The 26,555-nt window shown below is 45.8% G+C and overlaps 1 protein-coding gene across 2 annotated transcripts in view; it reads right to left on the bottom strand.

Annotated features, from left to right (window-relative positions):
• Window positions 1-26,555, bottom strand: part of LOC137436460 (ubiquitin carboxyl-terminal hydrolase 15) — a 115,345-nt gene that overhangs the window by 29,296 nt on the left and 59,494 nt on the right. For both annotated transcript variants that reach the window (XM_078786442.1, XM_068130259.2), the window contains 7 exons: window positions 13,901-14,059; window positions 12,540-12,764; window positions 9,175-9,258; window positions 7,299-7,387; window positions 2,842-3,012; window positions 1,623-1,708; window positions 1,107-1,352 (listed from right to left, as the gene is read on the bottom strand). In XM_078786442.1, the coding sequence (XP_078642568.1) occupies window positions 1,107-1,352; window positions 1,623-1,708; window positions 2,842-3,012; window positions 7,299-7,387; window positions 9,175-9,258; window positions 12,540-12,764; window positions 13,901-14,059 (1,060 nt within the window). The remainder of the gene's footprint in view (window positions 1-1,106; window positions 1,353-1,622; window positions 1,709-2,841; window positions 3,013-7,298; window positions 7,388-9,174; window positions 9,259-12,539; window positions 12,765-13,900; window positions 14,060-26,555) is intronic.

The raw sequence follows: 26,555 nt of genomic DNA, 5'->3' as shown, positions 1-26,555 counted from the left end.
CCACCCTTTCCAGCCTTCGTTGCTGCTTAACGTTCATTACCCATGTCTCGCTCCCATAAATCATAACACTCCAGCAGCCGTTGCCGAGTCTGATCCACCTTCTCAATTCAGCATGTCTCCTAGGTAACAAAATGTATTCACACCTTCCAGCTTCACGCCGTCTCCAAGATCCAACTCAACATTTCCTCCATCTGCAGCTCCCTCTATGCATACCTTACACTTGAATGTAGCTGCCACACTGGTTAATGACCCTCTCAAACCACTACATTTTTGATGAACCCACTCATTGCACATTGTACATTGAATAGAATTCACTCCGACACCCTTCCTGCACACAGCACACGGCCACTTCCCAGTTCTTTCCGCCTCACCACATGCTTTACCACTTGCCATCACCTTCGTTTTTCTGATATTCACCTTCAGACCTTTGGTCTCCATACATTCCTTCCACTTGTTCATCTTCTCCTTCAGTCCATCCATATTTTCTGCAATCAACACCAAATCATCTGCATACAACAACTCCCACGGCAAACCCTCCTTTACGCTCCGAGCCAGCACCTCCATCACAGCTACAAATAGTAGTGGACTTAGTACCGACCCCTGATGCACTCCCACCTTCACCTCAAACTCACCAATGTTCCCGTCCTTCATCCTTACAGCTGTGCACGCTCTTTTGTACATTGCCATCACTACTCTGATCAACCATTCCTCCACTCCTAACTTCCTCAATGCCCATGTCACTACTTCACGTGGAACTCTATCGAATGCTTTCTCCAGATCAACAAACCCAAGAAACAACTTCTTCCTCTTCTCCATGTACTTCTCCTGCAACTGCCTCACAATAAAAAGCGGGTCTGTCGTTCCTCTTCCTGCCATTCCACTTACAAGTCAACTAAACACAAAAAGGTTTCATAACATTTCAAACACTCCGACGGACAAACGTTGATATGTGGTACAGGCTTGACCAAGACCAAGAGATCAAACAGGAGATTGTTATCCCTGCCCAAAAATGGGCAAAGCATTGAAAAAAAAGAAACATCTGTCTGTGCTTGGTATATACAAACATTATAATCACAACAGTGACAAATAAAGAACCCCAAGCTCACTTCCAAAGTCAATCGGCCTATTATTGTCAAGCACGCGGCGTAGCTCCATTGTTCCGAGTGAGTTCACCAGATGGATGCTGAACGGCTTGTGGTCCTCACTTCGGGTGTTGTGATCTCTCCTCCTGGATCGCATTTCCGGGCTTCGCTGTTCCTCTTTACTCGCGTCTTTCCCACTTGGAACATGATTACATTCCGGTCCACCATGCTTGAATCCCTCCTGACTCCCTTCATCCATATCGATCTCACCTGGAGCGTACAAGACCTCGGATGTTGATACATTTTAGGACGACGGCGGAAGGCCGCTTGCTTAGAGATCATGCTATAATGGTGCAATAGTCATCCAGAAAAAATAAAACCAGTCAAGCTACAACCACAACATGAACAAATCAAATAAAAATAAAAATATTTTATTTCGTAGTGGAAGTAAAGGCTCAAAGGCAGCTGCGTGTTCTGTTGTGTTCGCGTGTTCAAAGGCGATCCATGTTCTGGAAAATACATCCGTCTTGCTCAACTCACCATTGCATTTGTCGGAGCTTCTTTTGGCATCACGCTTGGCTTCTCTGTCATCATACAGTTCATTCTCCGGTATGTTCACGTAACGGCTGAGTGAAACATGAACACGCACCCCATCTGCTTAAACAGTCGACCTGAAAAACCAGTTACTTTCCAGAATAGCTGGTAACAAGCAGAAATAAAAACAAACTAGAACGTCATTGGTAGAGCGCATACCTCCGCCAGGCTGAACAGTTTATGTTTTGTATCCCACTGATAGGCCGGATGTGGATTCGAACCTGGACCAAAATCTAATCTGCTTGTTCTTGTCACCTAACCAACTCATCCACCAAGTTTTATCATAACTCGTCCATAATGTTTTCAAATATCATGTTATATATCGCTTTCCGCCCGATCTCTCAATCGTGAAGAATCACTTAAGAATTAAATAATTCACGTATCCGAATCCATATTCAGATCTTCACCAAAATCGAATCGATTAGTCCAAGTCAAACACACAATCGATCCACCAAGTTTCGACCAAATCCGTCCATACTTTTTTGAGATATCGTGCTATGTATCGGTTTTAGCCCCATCTCTCAATGGTGAATAATCACTTCAGAATTTAATAATTCTCGTATCCGAATCCATATTCATGTCTTCACCAAAATCGAATCGATTAGTCCTTGTCAAACACACAACCTGTCCATCAAGTTTCATCCAAATCCATCCACAACTTTTTCAGATATCCTGCTATGTATCGTTTTAGCCCTATCTCGTAAATGGTGAAGAATCACTAAAAAATTCTCGTGGCCGGATCCAAATCCGGATCTTCACCAATATCTAATCATTTCGTTCGTGTCACATACACTACCTCTCTGCCAAATTTCGTCCGAATCCATCCACAATTTTTTGAGATAACTTGTTCACAGGCAAAAAGACAAACAAACAGACAGGGGTGAAAACATAACCACCATTCACCTTCGGTGGCGGAGGTAACAAAAAGCAAAGATCCAAGTGGATTAATCAAAAGTTTTTACATCCAAAGAGTAAACGACACGAATATAATGAGGTAGACGAGTGAACACAAATGGAAGAGTGAAAGGGGAAGGAGTAACAAAGGAGAAATAAAAACGTTAAATGTTCTGAACTCGGCTGTAACCGGATTAATGATTAAGAAACTTAATGGAAGAGCTGGAGGAGGGAAGGAATAAAAATAGAGGGTACAGGACCGAATACATACGCCATGTGACGAAGTAACAAGGTGTAGAGGGTGTGGACGGTGGTGTCGTCACGGGATAATGACATTATGAAGGGCCGGCCAAACAGACCCGTTCCATATCTTTCTTTCGCTCGCAGGTATACAGCTACATGTGCATTCACAGTTCCAGTCTCATCCATTGGTACTTCATACCTGTGCATGGTAACAAACAATATACAGACAACTCGTGGTGTGAGAATGCTCGCTACAAAGAATGTCATTTCCGTCGCGTGACTGGCTGATTGATGTACATTTTGTTTGATTTAAGTTTAAGATATATCCATGGTCTCGCCTCGTGGAAGAGCTTGGACACAGAACAGATCAGGGAACAACATAAAGGGCACAGCAGGAGAAAGAGGAAATACCAACACTGTTTTATGCAGATATGGATTCATTATTGTGCTGTACGTACTTGTATTTACTTTAATAATTAAATCCTGCTCTGCCGCTCTTTCACACCCTCTCTCTGTTCTCTTCACCCTCCCTTTTGTTCAAAGTCATCTGCCATCTGCTTGGAAATCAGCCAACAGTACCGCTTTCCACAAAAGGTGCAAAAACAGATCCTTGCAACTATAGATCAATCAGCCTGCTCCCATTAATCAGAAAGGTCATGGAATCCATCATTGCTACTGATATTAAATCCTTCCACTTCTCCAATGGCTTGATCTCTGATCATCATTTGGATTCAGACCAGGTCACTCGACTCTAAAAAAGCTGCTCCTGCTGTCTCAACAATGGATGGAGGTCCTCAATGCCAAACAGGAAATCAGAGCAGTCTCCCTTGACATATCTAGTGCCTTCGATACGGTCTGGCACCCCGCTCTGCTCACCAAACTCGCCTCCTCTGGTATCCATGGAAATCTTCACACATGGCTCGTAGACTACCTCTCAGGTCTCAGTCAACGTGTGACTCGAAATGGAAGAGTCTCATCTACCCTTCCTGTCCAGGCTGGAGTTCCTCAAGGCAGTGTTCTGGGCCCTGTGCTTTTTCTGGTCTTCATGAATGATCTCCCGGACTCTTTGGAAAATCCTCTCCGTCTCTTTGCTGATGATTCCACCCTTTGCCGCTCCATATCTTATCCCTCAGATCGGCAGGCAGCAGCATCTTCACTGTCTGCAGACCTGGACAATATCACAAACTGGTCAAACAAGTGGAACATGTCTTTCAATCCTGTCAAAGCTCACACTCTCCCGATGTCTATCCGAAAAGACCATCTGGATAACCCTCTAATCTACTTTCTCAACAATCCTCTCAAATAAGTTCTGTCACTCAAGCTTTTGGTCTCACTATCTGCCATGATCTTTCCTGAAAAAAAACCACATTTCCAAGCTGGCCTCCAAAGCCAGTCGCTGACTGGGCATCCTCCGTCGCGTGAAGCCCTTTCTTGGCACTTTTGAGCTCCTCACCACATACAAAGCTTTCATCCACAACTTGATGGAATACTGCTCTCCCCTCTGGGCTGGTGCTCCTGTCTCACACCTAGCTCGGCTTCACGCTGTTGAAACCAAAGCTTTCAGAATCATTGGTATCTCCCGTGATGAAGCAGTTTATGAGGGCCTTTCACTCTCTCACTGCAGGCAAGTTGGTGGTCTTTCTGTCTTCAACATACTCCTCTCCCGCCGAGCTCCCCGAGCACCCCTTACTCTGTCTGTGCTCTGTTCCCCAAATATTCCTGCAGGACACACAAGATCTGCCAGCAACCCTCTTCTGGTAAAACTACCAAAATCAAAACTCTCCTGTTTGTAGGGTATGTGGAGATAGATTTCAATCGAGCCTCATATCTGGGAAACGAGGTCTTGACTTGATTTCATAACACTCCCACACTCTCTTCAATCCCACTCCTTGCTCCAGGTCTTCAAAACAGCTGTTCACCACCATCTCTTATCTCCCCCCATCCAAAACCTTGATCTCCCCCCATTCAAAACCTTGATCTCCCCCCGTTAAAACACCCCCAAATCCACCTCTTTCAAATCCCGTTTTCTTTCCTGAAATCCCCTGTAGTGTCCATCTTGTTATCCTGTGTACCCCGTCCCAGCCCTCTCTCGTCCACAGATCTACCGATGAACCTGTTCTCTACTGTTGTTGTCCTCCCCTCTCTCCACCTCTTGTTTCACACTCCCTATATTATGTTTTATGTGTTAGCACTTTCATGAGCCTCGATTTGTTTCACAAAGAAAATATATATATAAATATATTGTTTTTTAATTGTCCTTGATGACTATTTTCTGTACATTGTTTTATCTATTAATATGGTGTAATATATGCTGGTTTCAATCAAATTCTAGTGCATTTTCGTTTCAGAACCATTTCGCTTTGAGAACAGGGCCCAGAAATATAACTCGTTCTCAAACCTAGAGTTGCCTGTAAAGTATATTACAGTAACAGGGCATAACACTCAAAGCCCTATTACAGTAATCTCTTAAATAGTTTCCCTTTGTAATATGGCAATGTGTTTCTTTTATAAATCGTTCTGCAGCTCTGAAATTAGCAAATAAATAAAATAAATACACTCTCGGCTCGACCAAGGTTGTCAAAATCCTCCAGTTTGAGTAAAAGACATCATAGTCAGGTTCACTATGTTTTTTCGTTCAAAATCATGGTAGATTAGCAAACCTATACATTTTTGGAAACGTTATTACATGGAAAATCTTAAAATCAATGTTTACATTTGCCAATTCCGACCAATTCGATTCGACCAATTCGACCAATCGACCAATTCCATTCGACCAATTCGACCATTCGACCAATCGCTTCGATCGACCATTCGACCATTCGACCAATTCGATCGATTCGATTCGATTCGACTCTTCGAATTCGATTCGATCGACCATTCGACCAATTCGATTTGCCAATCAATTTGACCGACCTTTGCTTGTGTGGAACGGAGACTGCCCGTGTAGATGTGAAGTTATACTGACTGCATGTGTATATATGATTTTGCTGACTGCCTGTGTATGTTTGGTGATATGAATTATTGTGACACATTTTGATGTTATTAACTGCCTGTACAAAATGATAACATGTATTTGATTATGCAACATATCGCGAATATAAAGACAGTATTTTGCAATTCAAAACCTTTGATTCGTGTCTTACCATTCCCCATAGCACTAATTTGATACTTTCATTGGATTCCTTGTCCCTGAAAATATAGGTTTAGTATATTTTTTAAAGTTTTTAGGGTAATTAGAGGCAGAAATAGAACAAAATATGTATTTTACAGTGGCCATTTTGAAAATCCAAAATGGCCGCCATACAGGTATCTCTCCAAATGTAAACATTGATTTGTAGTTTCCTTATGCTATAACCTTTCCAAAAATGTATAGGTTTGCTAATATACCATGATTTTGAATGAAATATAATTTATTGACATAGTGAACCTGACTATCACTTCTCTTGACTGTTTTGCGCTTTGTTCATCCCTAGCAACAGCTTTCCTCTTGCGAGCCATGGTTAAAAACCACAAAGGCCAATAATAACCAAAAACAAAGGAATGCATTACGGAAACAGAATATTACACCAAACACAGTGTTGACATGGAGATAAGTACAGCACTGCACATCTCAGCTACCACCTGCACCGCAACATCACCGCTGATTTACAATTATTATATGTGTAAAGTCAAAACTGTTAATAATCACTTCGCCAATAAGGACGATGAAGCATAAAACAATGGAAAGGTGCATGTGATGTGGAAATGAGTATAGAGGAAACTATGGTTAAAATCATGGCACTCTGTGACGTAAGAAGTCAAGCTGCGATAATTATTTTTCTTCTCGCTCTCTGCTTCCGCATGTACCGCACTAAGGAAATAAACGACCTCCAGTTTATGTATCTTGCCATGAGTTACGAACATAACAGTGCGCGAGAAACAACAAACGCTTGTGGTGGGGTAAAACGATCACAACTTAGCTCAAAGACATCAATTGGTCGAAATTAGACCTCGCGATAACTAAATCGGTACACAAGAGGTTGCCCGTGATTGGCCAAAATCCACGATATTTAAGGGTTTACTGTATTTAAAAGGAGAGAAGTGTTTTGCATCCCATTTCATGTACAATCTATATTATAAAAGGAGCCGTGGCTGTCTGTCTGTTTGTTTGTTTGTCCTGTTATAATTTGAGAACGGATTAACGGATTTCAATAAATTCAACTACGATGGATTCGGGTAACTCCCGGGAGTGTTTGTGATCCCCCCCCCCCCCCCCCCCCCCCAAAAAAAACACGTTTTATTTTACGGGTACATGGACACGCGTGTCAAAATCGCAAATGCCAACACGTGACGTTGGTTATCCCTGCACGGAGAGCATGGTCTCCCAGGAATCCTTTTTTTTTCTTCCCCCATAGATTATCCATCGCAGCAAAGATTGGTATTTACATCGGCAAAGCGACAGGTCTTATATTCGAGTAAATATCAATCACAAATTTAAAAACTCACACAGTGATGTCTCTATCAGCAGTGCTCAAATCATCATTGTTGGAGAGTATCTTGTCAAAGCGATGATTGTATATCAACGTCACCACCATCTGGAACAAGAATGAGCAAGGGAGGAGTGGAAGGAAAAGAAAACAACGTAAAACCAGGGAGAGAAACATGAATCATGATGAACAAACATGATGAATCAACTTGTGAACAAAATATTCTTCACTCCCAGTTCAACAGAGATTGGTCTCTCAAATGGAGCTAACGAGTGCAAGTCGTGGAAGGAATGAAAGTATTCATTCATTTCAGCATGAATGTATGTATGCTAAAGGTACACGTCATTCAAAAAAAGCAAGTTTGAGGCCTACGAGATTTTTGGGGTTGGTAGTGCAAGTGTAGGTGGAGGCGTGTGCAAGACCCAATCATGCCTTTCACCCATAATTGGAGGAAAACAAATCAGGTTTTCCCTAATTATCCCCAGGTGACTAGGATCTTCGCAACTTCATGCTCTTTTAGCCAAAGAAAGCTGCCTAACTAAAGCAGGCAAGAAAATGACACATGGTAAGCCTTTTGTTGCACCAAACACTACCCAAGATCCGCTACAGCTTCAGACATTCACAAGTAGTACATAGAGTGCATTCAGAAAGTATTCAGACCCCTTCACTTTTTTCACATTTTGTTATGTTGCAGCCTGATGCTGAAATCGTTTAAATTCATTTTTTCCCTCATCAATCTACACTCAATAACCCCATAATGACAAAGAGAAAACAGGATTTTAGAAAGTTTTGCAAATTTATTAAAAAGAAAAAACTGAAATATCACATTGACATAAGTATTCATACCCTTTGCTATGGCACTTGAAATTTAGCTCAGGTGTCTCCCATTTCTCTTCATCATCTTTGAGATGTTTCTACACCTTCGTTGGAATCCACCTGTGGTAAATTCAATTGATTGGACATGATTTGGAAAGGCACACACCTGTCTATATAAGGTCTCACAGCTGACAATGCATATCAGAGCAAAAACCAAGCCATGAGGTTGAAGGAACTGCCTGCAGAGCTCAGAGCCAGGAATGTGTCGAGGCACAGATCTGGGGAAGCCTACAAAAAAAATTCTGCTGCATTGAAGGTTCCCAAGAGCACAATGGCCTCCATAATTCTTAAATGGAAGAAGTTTGGAACAACCAGGACTCTTCATAGAGCTGGCCGCCCGGCCAAACTGAGCAATTGGGGGAGAAGGGCCTTGGTAATAGAGGTGACCAAGTACCCGATGGTTACTCTGGCTGAGCTCCAGAGATCCTGTGTGGAGATGGGAGAAACATCCAGAAGGACAACCATCACTGCAACATTCCACCGATCTGGGCTTTATGGCAGAGTGGCCAGACGGAAGCCAAACAGTTCAATCTTTGTTTCATCAGACCACAGAATCTTGTTTCTCACAGTCTGAGAGTCCTTTAGGTGCTTTTTTGCAAACTCCAAGCGGGCTTTAATGTGTCTTTCACTGAGGAGAGGCTTCCGTTTGGCTTCCGTGTAGTTTCAGAGAAGGGAGAAAATACCTTCGTTAGGCATCAGATATGAAGCTTGCAGCCAAGTTTCATCAAAATTGTGTGTTTGGTTGAAGCAATAATGACTGAAGTGTTTACAGACTCACTGACTGACTGACTTACTTACTTACCTAGGGACACTGCTCTATCACACAAGCTCACCAGACTAAAGTCCAGGTGAGCTAAAAATGGGCCATGGTGAGGCCCTCATCACCATTTGACTTCTATGGCATTTAAGAAAATTACAACCATGAACAAATAGACAGGGTGGGGGAACAAGGATTGGAAATACAGGAATGAGCAAGTGAGCTGAGTCACGTCCAAAATGTTTTTTTTAAACAAACGCACATTTTTTGAAGGAATGTTGGAGATGTTTGACAACGCCTTGCAGAGGTCTTCAACAACTCCAGGCTTTGGGATGGAAACCTTGAACTGCAATTTGTTTTTGTAAAAAGATCACACACACACGAAAATAAATCTTCAAAAAGAGCCAAAAGGACCTTGCATTATGTTCTGTTAACATGTATTACAGAGGAGTCACATTGTGTTCAAAGCAACGTCACGATCAGGTTAAGATATCCATCCAGCTCTTCCTCTCGATGCCCACAAAAAGTGAAACAAGTCCGTTTCAAAATTAAGTCAGATCCGAGCACGATCTTTTTTATTGAGATTAACTTCACTTGCAGATTTTAAAAAAGGAAAAAAAGAACATTGCACCATTAACCTTCGGACGACGGCTGATAATAATAATAATAATAACTAGAACTGCCACTTTAAAACTGCTGGCAGTGATGACCGGTTTACTCGCACCCACTTTTGATGCAACCCCACTTTTGATACAACCCCACTTTCACTGGACATGCTTTGACACAACCCCCTTGGATACAACCCCGATACACACACACACACCCACACCCCTCCCCCCACACGCACACCCCTCCACACATACACATCCAACCCCACCTCCTCCACACACACACCCCAACCCCTCCCCACACACACACATATCCACCCCCCCCCCCCCACACACACACATCCCCCCACACACACACACCCACACCTTCACACAAACACCCCCCCCCCCCCCCACACACCCCTACCCAGCGTGCGCGCACACACACACACACACACACACACATACACACACACACACACACACACACACACACACACACATACACACACACACACACACACAATTAATTGTGCAGTATCGGTTGTTCCTAAACTTAAATATAAATAATTTAAAGGATTGTTGTAAATGATGTTAATTTCACAAGATCCCATATTCAACTTTATTTAAATTGTAAACCTCAAACATGGTTTCTCCACCTGCACACACACATCCCCCCCCCCCCCCCCCCCACACACACACACACACATCCCCATATCCTGCACATCCCCATATCCTGCCCCCCACACACACACACACATCCCCACATCCTGCCCCCACACACACACACATCCCCACATCCTGCCCCTACACACACACACATACACACACACACATTCCCCCTACCTCCCCTCCACACCACACACCACACCACACACACACACACCCCCTACCCCCACCCACACACAAACAAACACCCCCCACACCCTCCCCCCCACACGCACACCCCTCCACAGATACACACCCCCCCCCCCCCTCCACACGCACACCCCTCCACAGATACACACACCCCCCCCCTCCACACGCACACGCACACCCCCCAACCCCCCCCCCCCCCCACCCCCCACCCACCCCCCCCCCCCCCCACACACACACATATCCACCCTCTCCCCCCCCACACCCACACATCCACACACACATACACACCCTATGGCGCACCTGTGGTGAAAATTTCACGTCAATCCGTGCAATGCTTGCAGAAAAAGCGATTTTAAAAATAAAATAAACGTGATTGCAGAGCCAGAATTATTTATTTTATCTGAGAAGCCAAACGAGATTTCTTCTTCTTGAGCATCTCACAACTCTGTGTCAAATGCGATCGAGTTAAAAAAAGTCAGAATTTGACCAAATCTGTTTTATTTGTTTGTTAATATACCTCAGCTGTTGACAAATCTTCAATTATAATTTTATTTGAGGTTAAAATGACCGCGAGAGGTCGTGTGATCGTGATCACGTCCTGGTAGGACAAAATGGTGTGTTTCTTCTTCTTTTCAACAATAAAGACTTATAGCTTCGAGACTGTACATCCAATCATTTTGAAATTTTCCACACTTGTTCCGCTTGATGAGAGCTACATTGCATTAAAAATTCAAGTCGATCAATGCAGTGGTTCAAGAGTTAGAAGCTTTTTTAAATTTCCCTTCCATTATTTATTGCGGCCAAACCATGTGACTTATCAAAACGTCTCAAGTAACGTTGAAACATCCCCCCATGAGAAACATTTGTGTAAAGTTTCCACTCGATATCTTAACAAATTATGGAGGTGATACCATTTCTAGTTTGTGCTTAAAAACGTCATAACTCTGAAACCATGTGTCGGATGACGTTGTGCTCGAAGGCTTTTTTGTTCGTCATGGGTATGCGAATATGCATGCCAGATTTGGGCTCGATCTGTTCAGCCGTTGGAGAAAAAGGGGTTTTCGTAGTTTTTCACGAAAACACAAGATGGCGGCCGAACCATGTGACATATGACTTCGAAATTTTTTGCATTCTGAGTTTTTTTAAACGACGCATCTGGGAAAAAAATCTCATTTTCAGGGGAGAAAGAATTTTGTTTGACGAATTCTAACCGCTTAACGTTAGCATTTTTTAATATACTCAATACACATATTTTTTGTTCCCATTGCAGAGTTCTTTGGAATGAGCCCATTCCTCAAATTTTTCCATTGAGCCGTTTCGGCGATACAGAGGGGCAAAGTTGAAGGTGTTTTACAAGATGGCGCCCATACCACGTGACCTATGACGTCAAAATTAGCATTAAAAAATTGTACGAGCCGAGTCGATCATTTGATGAAAATTTCCTATCAATCCGACCAAAGGTTGCTGAGAACATTAATTATGAAGTTTTCGGAGGTGCAAAATAGGGTGGAAGAATAATAATAAGAAAAACTCTAGCAGTAATAATAGGTTTACTCTCCATTTCATGGAGAGTAAATCTAATAATAAAGGAGTCTTATATAGCCCCCATCAAGCAGAGTTAACGACCCTCGTGGCGCTTTACATTATCATGCGAACGCACACACACACCGCACACACATACCCAAACATACACACACACATAGACACACCTTCACTCTTGCGCTATTCCTCTCCCACCCCATTCAAAACCCACAGATGTGTACTCTCCCCTCCTCCTCCCCTCCCTCCCCCACACATGTACACAGACATACTCTCGATCTCTGTCCCACCTCAAACCAAAGGGAAAACAGGACTTAGACTTTGAAAGACCTTGTGAAACAGATAGGTTTTGAGGGAGGTTTTAAAAGGCAGGAAGAGAGTCAACATGTCGAACAGAGGAAGGCAAGTCATTCCAGAGCAGAGGTGCAGCAAAGGAAAAGGAAATATCCGAAACATGGAAATTTAAACACGTTTTGGGTTATACCTGCATCCCATTGGTCATACGGTCAAGCAGAAAAATAAACTTTCACAAATTTTCCAGCAATTAGTAGAGTTCAAGGCCAGGTAAATGCATGGCTTTTGAAGTTGCATGCATTTCACGGCTGATCATCAACAAGATAGAAAACAATGTCATTGCACTTACCAGTGTCGGCTTCACCTCCTGGTCCAGGGGAATGAGAAGGGCTTCCAGCAGCTGCTCGCTTTTTGAAGGCAGCGGTAAGGACAGGTAACAGAAGGGGTCAAAGGTGACGGAAATCTTTTGACAGATGGGGCACACCAGGGTCGACTTGAAGAGCCCGTGGAATATGTCCACAATGATGGAGTTGTTACGAAGACAGTGCCTGGTCCACGCTTCTTTAGCGACATCCTTCCGGAGAGGCACAACGTGTATGATAAATAGAACGTTCGTCGAGGAAAGACAATCGTCACAGCAAATACTATTTCAAAGAGAAATCCTTTTGAAAGTCACACCTTACCATAACAGCAGCTGCCATAGACAAATAGGGTGCCTCATTTGTATAAAATATATAACCGCAGGAAATTAAACGAGTTTCTGGACAATCCATATTGACGACAATCTTTTGGCCAAATAGGCGTTATTTGATTCTGAGGGCCCATGTACTATGTTTTAGATTGGTAAGGTAGAGGTATAGGTTGCTCTTTGTCCCTTCTCTTTGCTGTATATTGCTTGCACCCTCCATTGCTTGCAATTGTTCCGACCTTGTACATTTTTGCTCCCCTTATTTTTGATTACATTGATATTTTGATTGCTTGCTTTATACATTAAAAGTGCTTAAACAGCACCGCATGCTCAACTTCGCCCGGATTCACCTTGTAAATAAACCCCCTTATTGTTGAACTTTTTCCGACCTGTCTGTGTCCGTGTTCTCCCTCCATTGGTCTAGCATGGTCCGCACATAGTGTTAGCCTGGGAGATTATAATTCCCCAATTAATTGGCTCTAATCTGCAGATTCCGGTGTGCACTAGCGGTTGCTCGGCCGCAACCAATTAAGATCCGAAGATAAGATTAGTGCACAACCGAGGGCATGAGACCTGGTTGGAAAACCATGTGATTTCAGGTAAACTGCAAATAAACAGAGGACCCTGGGGTAACCACCCCTTCCCCACCTCTCCCTTCCAATTCTCTCCCCCCTCCCCCCTTGTCTCCCCCACCCCTCTTCCCTGCTTCTCCCCCCGCCTCTCCTTCCCTTCACCTTCTCCTACCCTTCAGTCCCCCCCCCTACTTCCCTCCCCCTTAACTTTCCTCCCCTCCATCCTCCCACTCCTCCCTCTCCCCTCTCTTCATATTCCCTACACAAAGCGACCCTGCATTGCAAGGCAACGCTGGGTACTTTTGCTAGTTTAATAAATAAATGGTTCAGTCTTATGTGGAACATACCCAGTTACAATAAATTAAACGAAAATTATGTTCACTCTAAGCAGGTGTTTATCGATTGCAAGAGCACCTCAAATACACCCAGGCAATATAATCTGCACCACACCTCATCAGCGCGATCACCGTGATCATGAAGTTCCACGTAAGGCTTGTTGCGAATACGATTAAGATCTTCATGCAGGCCATCCAGCAGGAAAGACAGCAGCTCCTGAGAGTCCTGCTGTTGAAACCCAGAGAATTGTGGTGCAAAGCGTCCCACCTGCATCTGTACATGACGCACGCAGGTTTGGCATCCAATCAGACCGCAGAAACACTTCACGGTTCGGTCTCTACTTTCTTGCCCATGCCCAAATTCTGCATGCATATTTTTGTGTGTGTATGTGTGTGTGTGTGTGTGTGTGTGTGTGTGTGTGTGTGTGTGTGTGTGTGTGTGTGTGTGTGTGTGTGTGTGTGTGTGTGTGTGTGTGTGTGTGTGTGTGTGTGTGTGTATATATATATATATATATATATATATATATATATCAGTCACTATGCGACCTTCATATCATCAGTGGAGAACCGCCAGCAAGGTGTCCCATACAGCTGCTGCTGCACCTTGCTGGGAGCGATAAGCACCGCCTGCCACGCGGTGACGTTATCTCTGGTATCCACTCATCATATGGAGTCGACCTGGTTGCGGTTGGGAGTTACTAATAATGGTATCTGTAATCTGGTTCTCCAACCTAATGAGCGGACAACATGACGTCATCGCCATGCAAGGCGGACGTGCATGGCGATGACGTCATGTTGTCCGCTCATTAGGTTGGAGAACCAGATTACAGATACCATTATTAGTAACTCCCAACCGCAACCAGGTCGACTCCATATGATGAGTGGATACCAGAGATAACGTAGCAAGGCGGACGTGCATGGCGATGACGTCATGTTGTCCGCTCATTAGGTTGGAGAACCAGATTACAGATACCATATACTGTATATATATATATATATATATATATATATATATATATATATATATATATATACACACACACACACACAGTAATACCCCGGCCTACGTCATTAATTGGTTCCATAAGCCGTGACGTAACGGTTTTTGACGTAAACCGGGCATAATGTCTTAAAATGAAGACAAACACCATAAAACTCGAGTAAATAACTGGAGGAGGCTGCGGCTTCGCCCTGAATCTTTGCCGCTCCCCGTTGGGAGTCCCTCCGTTGTTTTCTATCCTTCGTTGTCTTCTCCTCGAACGGGATGACCGGCACGGACGTGTCGACCGTGAGCTGGCTTGTGTGCCGAGTGGCTCCGCGGCCCGCTTCACCACGGCGTGCTTTACCCAACGTGTCCGAAGTTTCACCGGTGGTCGTGTCGTGTCGTGTCGTCTGTGACGAACGAACGAGCTCAGGGTTCCGTGAACCCGGCCGCCCCGGGGATCGACGCTCGCCTCCGAGTCGTAGGCGTGCCCGGTCTTTCCTCGAGCGGCCGAAGTTGCTTGCTTCTTTATTTTTGGACGATGCGATATACGCAGAAACGACGACGTACAGGCAGGCATTTGCAAATCCATGCACATGTGCACATGCACACGTCGATCGGTTCGTCGACGCCAGATGCCGGTGAGGTGCCCGACGAGGCACCCCGGCTTGAGGCACGACACGGTCGTTCGTTTCACATGGGCCATGGGGCCTGACCTCGTCGCGGACATTGCACACTCTGCACGGTGATCGTCATGCCACGGACGGTCGTCCGAGCCGGCATCGTCATGTTCCGCCGTTGCCACGTTACGTTGGTTGTTTTACACAGTAAAGGAATAATCACAAAAATACCAGCGAAAGGCAAAGCAAGCACGCGACCGCAGCACAGGACAAAATGCATTTGGCATCGCCTTTGTTTTGAATGAGAACCAGCAGCTACGCCTACGTCCAGTATACTGTACATACATTTTTTTATATTTTTAATGTGCTCTTTATTGTATTTTTAATTGTTTTTTAGCTTCTTTTAATGTTAATTTATGTACTATTTTATTTATTTTAAATATATTTTTAAGGAAAAATGTAATTTTTTTCACGTCCGTAGGAGTGACGTAAAGTCGCACATAATGACGTTCGCTGAACTGAAATTTACTCTAGAAGAGTGGCATAAAGTCGGATTTGACGTAGGTCGAAATGGCGTAAAACAGGGTATGACTGTATGTATGTGTGTACATATATATATATATATATATATATATATATATATATATATATATATATATATATATATATATATATATATATATATATATATATATATATATATATATATATATATATATATATATATATATATACAGTGGAACCTCGACTTACGAGTGCCCCAACTTACGAGTTTTTCGAGATACGAGCCGTCACTCTGGCAGTTTATTGCTTTGAGATGCGAGCCGAGATCCGAGTTACGAGCTTTCGCCACCCGGTCACGTGGTTATCTTGCCGTGCACGTACAGTATCTCCGGCGCAAAACGGCTCTCTCAGGGTCAAACTCGGTATCGTTTTGAGCGCACGGTTCAGACCTTCAAGAAAAAGTTTATTTTGTAAAAATCGAGCCACGCGTTCAAAAGATATGACTGGTTTTGTTCGCCGGCACGTCGGCGCTCGAATCGGCTCGCGGTAAAATCCAACACGTCCTTTGTTCGGGTCCGTCTGAACCAACCACGGGGCCTAGAAGGCTGGGACTGGTCTCAAAAGTTAGGTCTGGATCATATCTCGAAACGCTGGAAGCTGCACCTCTCTGTGATAATCTTGTGGACCATGACAAGAGATCGTGCGACACGTGGTTATCTTGCCGTGTACGTACAGTATCTCTGTCGTAGTATAGCGCTGCATTTTAGTTTTCGCATTTCGGTTATTTTGAGTTTACGCAAAACGGCTCTCTCAGGGTCAAACTCGGTATCGTTTTGAGCGCACGGTTCAGCCCTTCAAGAAAACGTTTATTTTGTAAATATCGAGCCACGCGTTCAAAAGATATGACTGGTTTTGTTCGCCGGCACGTCGGTGCTCGAATCGGCTCGCGGTAAAATCCAACACGTCCTTTGTCGGGTCCGTCTGAGACAACCACCGGGCCTAGAACGCTGGGACCGGTCTCGTTGGATAGGCCTGGATCAGATCTCGAAACGCTGGAAGCTGCACCTCTCTGTGATAATCTTGTGGACCATGACAAGAGATCGTGCGACACGTGGTTATCTTGCCGTGCAAGTACAGTATCTCTGCCGTCAACTTGTTCAGAGTGCCGGCGATAGCTCGCCTTCTCTTTGTGGAAAACACGGTGAGATCCTTAACATCCAACAACTAATGGGACGCAAACGGGGCGCCCAGTTTAGCGGTACACACATTGATGAATCACCCTGCCTGTAATTCACCCATGACAGGTTATAGCTGGGTCGGGATTCAAACCCAGGCTGGACAGTTTAGACTTTAGAGTCAAGTGTGCGTACCTCCAGTCCAGGCCATCCTGCCAGCTTGTATGCTGCATACAGGTGAAATATAAAGCGCGAGATATTTTTATATATACTGTATATTTAAAAAAAAATTGGTGTGGTTTTTGGCGGGCTGGAACGGATTAATAGCATTTCAATGCATTTCAATGGGGAAATTTGATTTGAGATACGAGCAATTTGAGTTACGAGCTCGGTCACGGAACGGATTAAACTCGTAAGTCAAGGTTCCACTGTATATATATTGTTACAGATACGACTTTGATGGTATGGTGGGCCGAGCGGGATGGCCGCCGTATCCGTACAAGTTACCCCGATTGCACCCGGGGTTGACTAATCGCGCTATGCTGGCTCAATAAGAAAAAGAAGACACCCGGCTGGATTACAATCACACAATACGACACCAAGGGTTCAGTTCTCAAGTATATTCGTACGGAAAAAGGTTAGATTACAGGGGCTAGAGGTATATTACAGGAAGACAGGCACTTAGACACACTCTTATATTATCCCCGGACAGACGACAGGTAAACGCGGGACAAGGCTCACTCACACGGGGTTTGATGGCCAGGAAAGCGGGTAGCGATCGCTCCAGGTGCACCTGGCTCAGGGACAGAATCACGTACGGTGGTGTCCAGAGATGCGTGAAGGTATCACAGCGCTTGTGGGTCGCGACTTTGGTCTCAAGCTGGGGAGGTCGCTCAGCGCTCGGGAGGGTGGCGTCTTTTCCTTCCAAGCTCGGGGCGCATCTGACGTCACGTCCGGCGCGGGGCCGCGTATATCCGGCGGGGAGTGACACGCCCTCGGCTCGTTAGCGCCGCCCCAGATGGCATCGGCCCATGGCTTCTCATTGGGTGCGGGGGTTACCGGCTCCGCCCTTGACGAGGGGCCGACAGGGAGCCCCTTCGTGGTAACCCCGTGGAGCGCGTGGTCAATGGCGGCTAACCGAGCCGGAAGGAGGACGCCCACTCCCCATGCCGTCACCGCGCCGCCCCCCTCTTTTGTTGTTGTTGTTGTAGTTGGCGCTTCTTCATGGGGAAGAGATGCGGAGAGGTATGGGGAGGTCCTAAACTTCCTAACAGGTGCCATATAATCACATTCTGGTGCAACGAAGAGTCATAATTAATGGAAACAAGTCCTTAACTGACATAGATTAAGAATAACTAGCAAGATGTCCTATAATTGTCTACGTGTGGTGCGGGGGACCTGGGCACGACATTTAATGGGGGGATGAAGGGGAAGATCGGCTCTAATGGGTGTTGTTTACAGACAATGGGACTAGGGAATGGGGTAAGGGAGAGTTGGGGAGTATCGGAGAAAATAGGGGAATATTTACAAGCGGATATGGAGGCCAAATTCCATATTCGCAACATTGCACCCTTCTCTACCCTCGGGGCGTCCCGACCCGATAAATTTTTACCTACTTTAGTGTGGCACGCAATGTAGTTCCCTCTACTATTAACTCTACCCTGAGTGCGACAGTTTTACAGATATTCACAAATGAGTAAATATGTCCCCCTGCGACGTTGCACCCTTCTCCTCACAGAAACACACCCACAGGATAACCGAATCCGGAAAGAATTCTCAAACTAAACATACAGCCGGTAGGGAGCATTATTTACAAGACTACGCTGATATTTACACTACGATCCAGGACCTGTTTTTGGAGGAACACATGCAGATGTTATGCATAGAGAGAGCGCGCTTGCCAACATCGATACACCAACCCACGAGTGCTCTGTGGCCGACGGCCTTTAATAACGTGCAGAGCACCCTTTCCCAGCATCAAAAGCACCACCCCACCACCAATCGGTGCAGTCACCATTGTTCATTGGAATAAAAATAACTTCAACAACCCCTAACCCTGCAGGTGTCTCTTGCTCTTCTTGTGGTGCACTTGGTGGTGTTAACTATTAGTGGTTCACCTGTATGGCATAGGTGCCACGTTGATCCATAGGTCCATCCCCGGGTGGTGCTTGGCCGCAAACGAACTGCGGTCCATTGTGGGTGGCCACAAACATTGCGGTCCATATGGTGTACCGATCCAGGCAGCGAACAGCGAAAGTGCAGGCCCACAACTGCGCAGCCAGCACCTCTCTCTCCTCTCTCTCTACCCCAAAGCCAGATCCTCGGAGGTGGGAGACAAAAACAAGACAAGTGAGCAAGGTGGTAAGGGCGCAAAAGTGCACGCAATGCAAGGTGATGCACACTGGGGGCACATGGGAACCAGGTGAGACAGGTACGTTCCTACCGTACGCCCCCCCCACCAGGTAACCTACATGGCCCCTCCCTTACCCCTTACTGTATCAACAAAACACAACACTACCCATAAACATCTACTTTACAAATCCACAAACATCCCTACTGTCTTCCCCGTTCCTCCCATATACCAAATTCGTCTTCTCTCCCTCCTAACCAATCAAATTTGCCATTTTCAACTCTCATCAAAATTTGCCATTTTCAATTCATCATCAGTCCCTCCTAGGGAGGGAGAGATGGAATCACCCCAATGTCTCATCCACGTCGTGATGCGTCTCACAAATCCAACAGCAATTCTCATTTCTGCAACACAAACAAAGAAAACACAGGTGTGGAGTCATCATCATCACCACAGGTAAGTGGCTGCGTATGGTGCGACAGGTTCATCAATCCTAACTATCTCCTAAATGACTTTAACAACTTTACACTACCCGGGGTCTCTCTCCGGCCAAACCATTGGCCCTCTTACACTATGGGTTCTAAAAACCAATTCCCATTGGCCAAACTGTGGTGCTCTTCAATTTGGGGTCTCACTCCCCCGATTCATCTCCCGGTGCCCTCGTACAATTTCTGGGCTGCGACGTGTACCTCTCCCAGTGGGTCTACCCACCTGCACACCTCCACCACTGCAGTTGCCTCCGAGCTTACCTGCTCCTTGCCCTAACCTAACTACCTGGGGAAGGCCCTCTGGCACTCTCCCCACTCGGTGCCCTCTCTGGCACTGGGCTACCCGGGTCCATCCTCCGGATCCTCGGGCCCCATCCACAACTACCGGCTCCCAGAGCCCACCTGCGGCCTCACCTGGCCGACATCCTTACAGTGGTGGAGTGCCCAAACCAACTACACACACTAACAGGCTACACGCCCAGCCATTTCCACAACACTAATGCACCCATTCACAACACCATTCTGCAACCGCACCACAAATGCCAATATCCAACCACAATTTACCTGCACCCTCTACCTAACACTTACACTACCCGCCCCGGGTATCCGTGATAGGGGTCCACTCTTCCCCCATCCACACCTTCGCACCATGCACACCACTCCGTACCACTTACTCCAACTCTCTCCACACACCTGTACCTGCACACCTGTGCTCTCACACCTGGTGCCACCTGCACCCTTCTCTCCCCAAGCGCATTCGCGCTGATCCACACACTCACTACTCATACACTGCTCCACACACCTGTCCAGTTGCACACCTGTGCAATCACACCTGTTCAATTCTCACACACACGGCATCATCTCAGCTAACTACTCCCTTCTGAAACTTGCGCTTCCCAGTCGTCCCTTTAAACTATTGCGCTCCCTCGTCATTATCATCCATACTAATCTACCTGCGTCCCCACTACAGGTATCAGTCACTAACTAATCTTAACGTTACCTAATGTCAATCTCTTCTAGATCCCTACAATATAACCTAACCCACCCGGGCTAGTTTTCACTGCCATACACCCCATAAACTATTGCTCCTTTGCCCCCACCATGGGAAGGATGGTGGATTTGCCATCCCACCACATCGGGGGTCTCTCACTACCAATTTTGCACATCAAATTTCAACAAATTAAAAATTTGCCAATCACTACCCATCATCTGCCAATCACTACTGCCAATCCCTTGCCAATCATCAAATTTTGTTTTTTTTCTCCAATTTTGGGGCCAAAACACTAACCTCATCACCCAGTCTACTCACTAATACCTCTCGGTGCGCCAATTCCCGTCCAAAGCCCGGCTTCGTAAAGCCAAACAATGAATGCTGGTTGTTTTGTGCCAGTGGCTGGATGCATCCCGCATTCGGTGCAGGGAAGGAGGTTTACCCGGGCCGAGATCCCACGCACCATCTCGGCACGGAGCCATCCCATGGCTCGATCTCGGCCTGCCGGAATGCCTCACCAAAAAGTGGTCGCCATGACGACCCTTTCTATCGGGCTGCCAGCTCCGCCTAGTGGAGCCTGGACGCGGCCGTTCAAAGCGAGGCCCGGCACGCACCGAGGGCCCGATTCGGCTATAAGTCGTTCTAAACTCTACCCCGTCTAACGTCGATGCTTCACCTGCATGCTTACACCCCGAAGCCCGTTCCTTGCTCACACATCCAGCCGTTTCCCTGCTCCTCGTACCGTTCCTTACACACCTCGGTACACCCATTCCACTCACAGCCTTGGTCACACACCTGACCACCGAACACTTTGGCACACATTCGTTGGTCGCACACCTCACCAAAACACCTCTTCGCGCCCCCTCCTCAGTCACCTCCTCTGTGACAATCACAGGTGTGCTCTCATTCGCACACCCAACCACGTGCCTCACCACCAACTCCAGCGTGCATTCCCACTCACGCTCTACCATTCCAGGTGTGCATCCTTCCATCCCAGGTGTACATCCTCGCTCACCTGTCACAACTAACTCACGCTCCATGTCACTCTCACTACTTTCACCTCCATTCCTGACAGCGCACTCACCCTTACTCTTGACAGCACACTCTTTCCCCATGCACCTGTCCGTCACACACCTTTCTCGCGCACACTCTCCCGTTACACCCTCTGTAACACTCACCACAGGTGGACACTCTTCCTTACTTCTGACAGCGCACTCTTTCCTCATGCACCTGTCCGTCACACACCTTTCTCGCGCACACTCTCCCGTTACACCCTCTGTAACACTCACCACACCGCGCTTCCACGTGCTCCCTCGCACACGCGCTACGACCGACTCACTCTCGCCAGCACACTCACTCCTTGGCACGCACTTTTTCCTCACACACCCCAGAGTCGGATTTTCTCGCACACCTCCTTTTTCGCACACCAGACCTGTCGCACACTTCACCAACGGCCTCTCACGAACACCCGGGTCCATCTCGACCCCCAAGCTCCTTAAATCCCCTGGCGCATCATACGCACGACCATATTGGTCACCACTTACACCGGGTCCTCTTCCTCTTCGCTTCTCCTCCATCACCTGCGAATCCCTCATCCGGTTAATGAGCACATCATCACGATCCGAACACAGACTTTGGACCAATTCTTTTACTTCCTCCTTTATCTCTTTCTTATCCTCTCTCCGTCGCTTCTTAATTTCGCTCACCCCTTCTTCCACTTCCTCTAATTTTTGCTTCATCTCCTTCATCTCTTCGTGCGCCCCTTTAAGTTCTTCCTCTAACTCCACTTTATTTTTTTCTATGTGCTCCCGCACCTCCCGCTCTTTAACCTCCATTACCTCTACCACCTTGTCCATTTTCCTCGTCAGGTCCTCATGTACCGTCTGGCACTCTTTTTTAATTACCCCTACGTCCTTTTTCATCTCCTTCTGTGTCGATTTTAAACCCTCTATTACCGCTGTGTTCTTCTTTACCTGGTCCCCCAGCTCCTTTTGTCCCACTGTCAGTTGTTCTACTCCCAGCGTCAACTCCTCTATACCACCTTGCAATTTTACAGTCCCCTTTCTCACCTCTTTCTCCATGCGCTCCTTACAGTGCCTCACCTCCTCGCGCACTCCTCCGACCTCCTCACTCACTCCTCTTCTGATCTCCTCTCCCATCACTTGCATCTCCTGCCCAGATGCCACCCTCATCTGCTCCATTTCCTCCCTGTGAGCATCCAGTTTGGTTTCTACCCCCATTCTGACCCCCTCTATCTGCTGCTCCATTTGTTTAACTTCCCTTTCCGCTTGGTCCCTCATGTCCCTCAATTTGCCTTCCATACTGTTTTCTAACCCCTCTAACCCTTTTTGCATCCCTTCCATTTGATTCTCTTGAGCGGCCATTCTGTTTTCTACCCCCATTAACCCATTTCTCACCTCTTTTATCCCGTTGTCTAACCCCTCAAAATTATTGTCTAACTTCCCAAATTTCTTGTCTAACTCCTCAAAATTATTGTCTAACTTCCCAAATTTCTTGTCTAACTCCTCAAAATTATTGTCTAACTTCCCAAATTTCTTGTCTAACCCCTCACCAGTACCCCTCGCTTCGTCCCTCATTACCCCCATTTGGCCCTCTATTCGTTCCATAAGGGCCCTCATTTGCAACATAAAAAGGTTCGGATCCACCAGGGGCGCTGCCACGGTCACGGGCGCGGTGACCAGCGAGGCGCCATTTTGCGCGTCTGCTACCCTCGCTGCTTCGCTCTCCTCACGTCCCTCAATTTGGTCCTGGACCGACCCTGCCTCACTCTCCCCTACCGGACCCCAGCCGTCTTGATCCGCCATAGCGCGACTTGCAAAATTCGAGTTTCGTAAAACAAAACAAATTTCGGCCGCTCCAAATTTTGACCAAATTTTTTTTTTTCCTCTATTCGTTTTTTTTTTTTCCTTCAAAATTTGGTCGGGCCTCGAATCTCACTCCCGACACCAATTGTTACAGATACGACTTTGATGGTATGGTGGGCCGAGCGGGATGGCCGCCGTATCCGTACAAGTTACCCCGATTGCACCCGGGGTTGACTAATCGCGCTATGCTGGCTCAATAAGAAAAAGAAGACACCCGGCTGGATTACAATCACACAATACGACACCAAGGGTTCAGTTCTCAAGTATATTCGTACGGAAAAAGGTTAGATTACAGGGGCTAGAGGTATATTACAGGAAGACAGGCACTTAGACACACTCTTATATTATCCCCGGACAGACGACAGGTAAACGCGGGACAAGGCTCACTCACACGGGGTTTGATGGCCAGGAAAGCGGGGTAGCGATCGCTCCAGGTGCACCTGGCTCAGGGACAGAATCACGTACGGTGGTGTCCAGAGATGCGTGAAGGTATCACAGCGCTTGTGGGTCGCGACTTTGGTCTCAAGCTGGGGAGGTCGCTCAGCGCTCGGGAGGGTGGCGTCTTTTCCTTCCAAGCTCGGGGCGCATCTGACGTCACGTCCGGCGCGGGGCCGCGTATATCCGGCGGGGAGTGACACGCCCTCGGCTCGTTAGCGCCGCCCCAGATGGCATCGGCCCATGGCTTCTCATTGGGTGCGGGGGTTACCGGCTCCGCCCTTGACGAGGGGCCGACAGGGAGCCCCTTCGTGGTAACCCCGTGGAGCGCGTGGTCAATGGCGGCTAACCGAGCCGGAAGGAGGACGCCCACTCCCCATGCCGTCACCGCGCCGCCCCCCTCTTTTGTTGTTGTTGTTGTAGTTGGCGCTTCTTCATGGGGAAGAGATGCGGAGAGGTATGGGGAGGTCCTAAACTTCCTAACAGGTGCCATATAATCACATTCTGGTGCAACGAAGAGTCATAATTAATGGAAACAAGTCCTTAACTGACATAGATTAAGAATAACTAGCAAGATGTCCTATAATTGTCTACGTGTGGTGCGGGGGACCTGGGCACGACATTTAATGGGGGGATGAAGGGGAAGATCGGCTCTAATGGGTGTTGTTTACAGACAATGGGACTAGGGAATGGGGTAAGGGAGAGTTGGGGAGTATCGGAGAAAATAGGGGAATATTTACAAGCGGATATGGAGGCCAAATTCCATATTCGCAACAATATATATGTGTATGTAATATATATATGTGTATATATGTGTATGTATGTATATATATATATACACACACACAGTAATCCCTCGCTATATCGCGCTTCACTTTTCGCGGCTTCGGTACATCGCGGGTTTTTCTCGCTAGTATATGTAAAATTATATATCGGATTTTTCATTATATCGCGGGATTCTGCGGCCTATAGGTATTTTTATTTTTTTAGATTTTAATTATTTTTGCGGTAAAATAAGCATTTTCTAGCCTAAAAAATTAATAATAATATAAATAAAAATATAACACATTAATTAAAACCTATATTAAAAGAATATTACAGTAAATCGAAATAAAATACGCATTATAAATGAGTGGACAAAGAATCGCGCATTTTGAAAGTCCCGTATTCTGGGGGTAATTAACTTGTCCATGATTCTGGGGGTAATTAACCCATCAGTAAGGAGGGTTCTTGGACGGTTCTTCGCTACTTTAAGTAATTTGCAAGGTTGATGCCAAACTGTGTCCTGCAGTTTAATGATCAATATGGTTTTAAGAGTCATCATACTTTGGGTAACCTCTAATTTACAATAACTTATGTTTACAACTTAGAGACACATGATCATGATGACGATTTCGATGATGTTGTCTAAAGCTGCAATTAAATTAAGTCGCTGAGTAACATGAATGACCGAGGTTGTGGAGGATGGGATTTTTCGGTCATTACCTTTTGATACAGATGAGATATCTGCTTCATCACTGCATCAGATCAGGAATAACCACCCTCCTCACCTCCTCTCCACCCCCCACTGCTTCCTACAAATTAACCATCAGGAAGCTGCTGCATATGCAAGAGGAAGCTAATGCATTTCTTATTAATTTTCAAAATTAATCATCATCTCTATTTTGAATAGCTCATGAAGACTTCTGTATGCTTAGGCCTCAGGTTTGATTAAAGGCACTTTTGTCAATTATTGCCTTTTGCTTTCAAAAACACAATTTGCATCAATGTAAATACTTTGTTGTACTGTACTTGTGTAGTTCCATGATCATATGTGTATGTTTGTTTGTTAATTAATTGCAATTATAAAAGAACTTGCATCAATGTACTGTACAGCTATATATACACGTACAAATATTTTTCTAATATGTAAGGACTAAGGATGGGTCTCAAAAGTGTGTTTAAGAGTGTAGAAAGGGTTCATAAGAGCGTGGGAAAGGTTTATAAGAGTATGGGGAGGGTTTTTAAAGGCTTAAAATATATAAAAATAATAAAATTAATATATGGTTTCTACTTCGTGGATTTTCACCTATCGCGGGGGGTTCTGGAACGTAACCCCCGCGATAAACGAGGGATGACTGTGTGTATATATATATATATATATATATATATCAGTCACTATGCGACCTTCATATCATCAGTGGAGAACTGCCAGCAAGGTGTCCCATACAGCTGCTGCTGCACCTTGCTGGGAGCGATACGCACCGCCTGCCACGCGGTGACGTTATCTCTGGTATCCACTCATCATATGGAGTCGACCTTGGTGCTAACATCCACTGTTTTAACGACCAACAAAGAAAA

This window comes from Myxine glutinosa, chromosome 11, assembly GCF_964187855.1.
Source record: "Myxine glutinosa chromosome 11, kmMyxGlut1.1, whole genome shotgun sequence".
NCBI classification, from domain to species: Eukaryota; Metazoa; Chordata; class Myxini; order Myxiniformes; family Myxinidae; genus Myxine; species Myxine glutinosa.
Note: the sequence above shows the minus strand (reverse complement) of the source record. Positions and strands in the feature narration are given on the sequence as shown.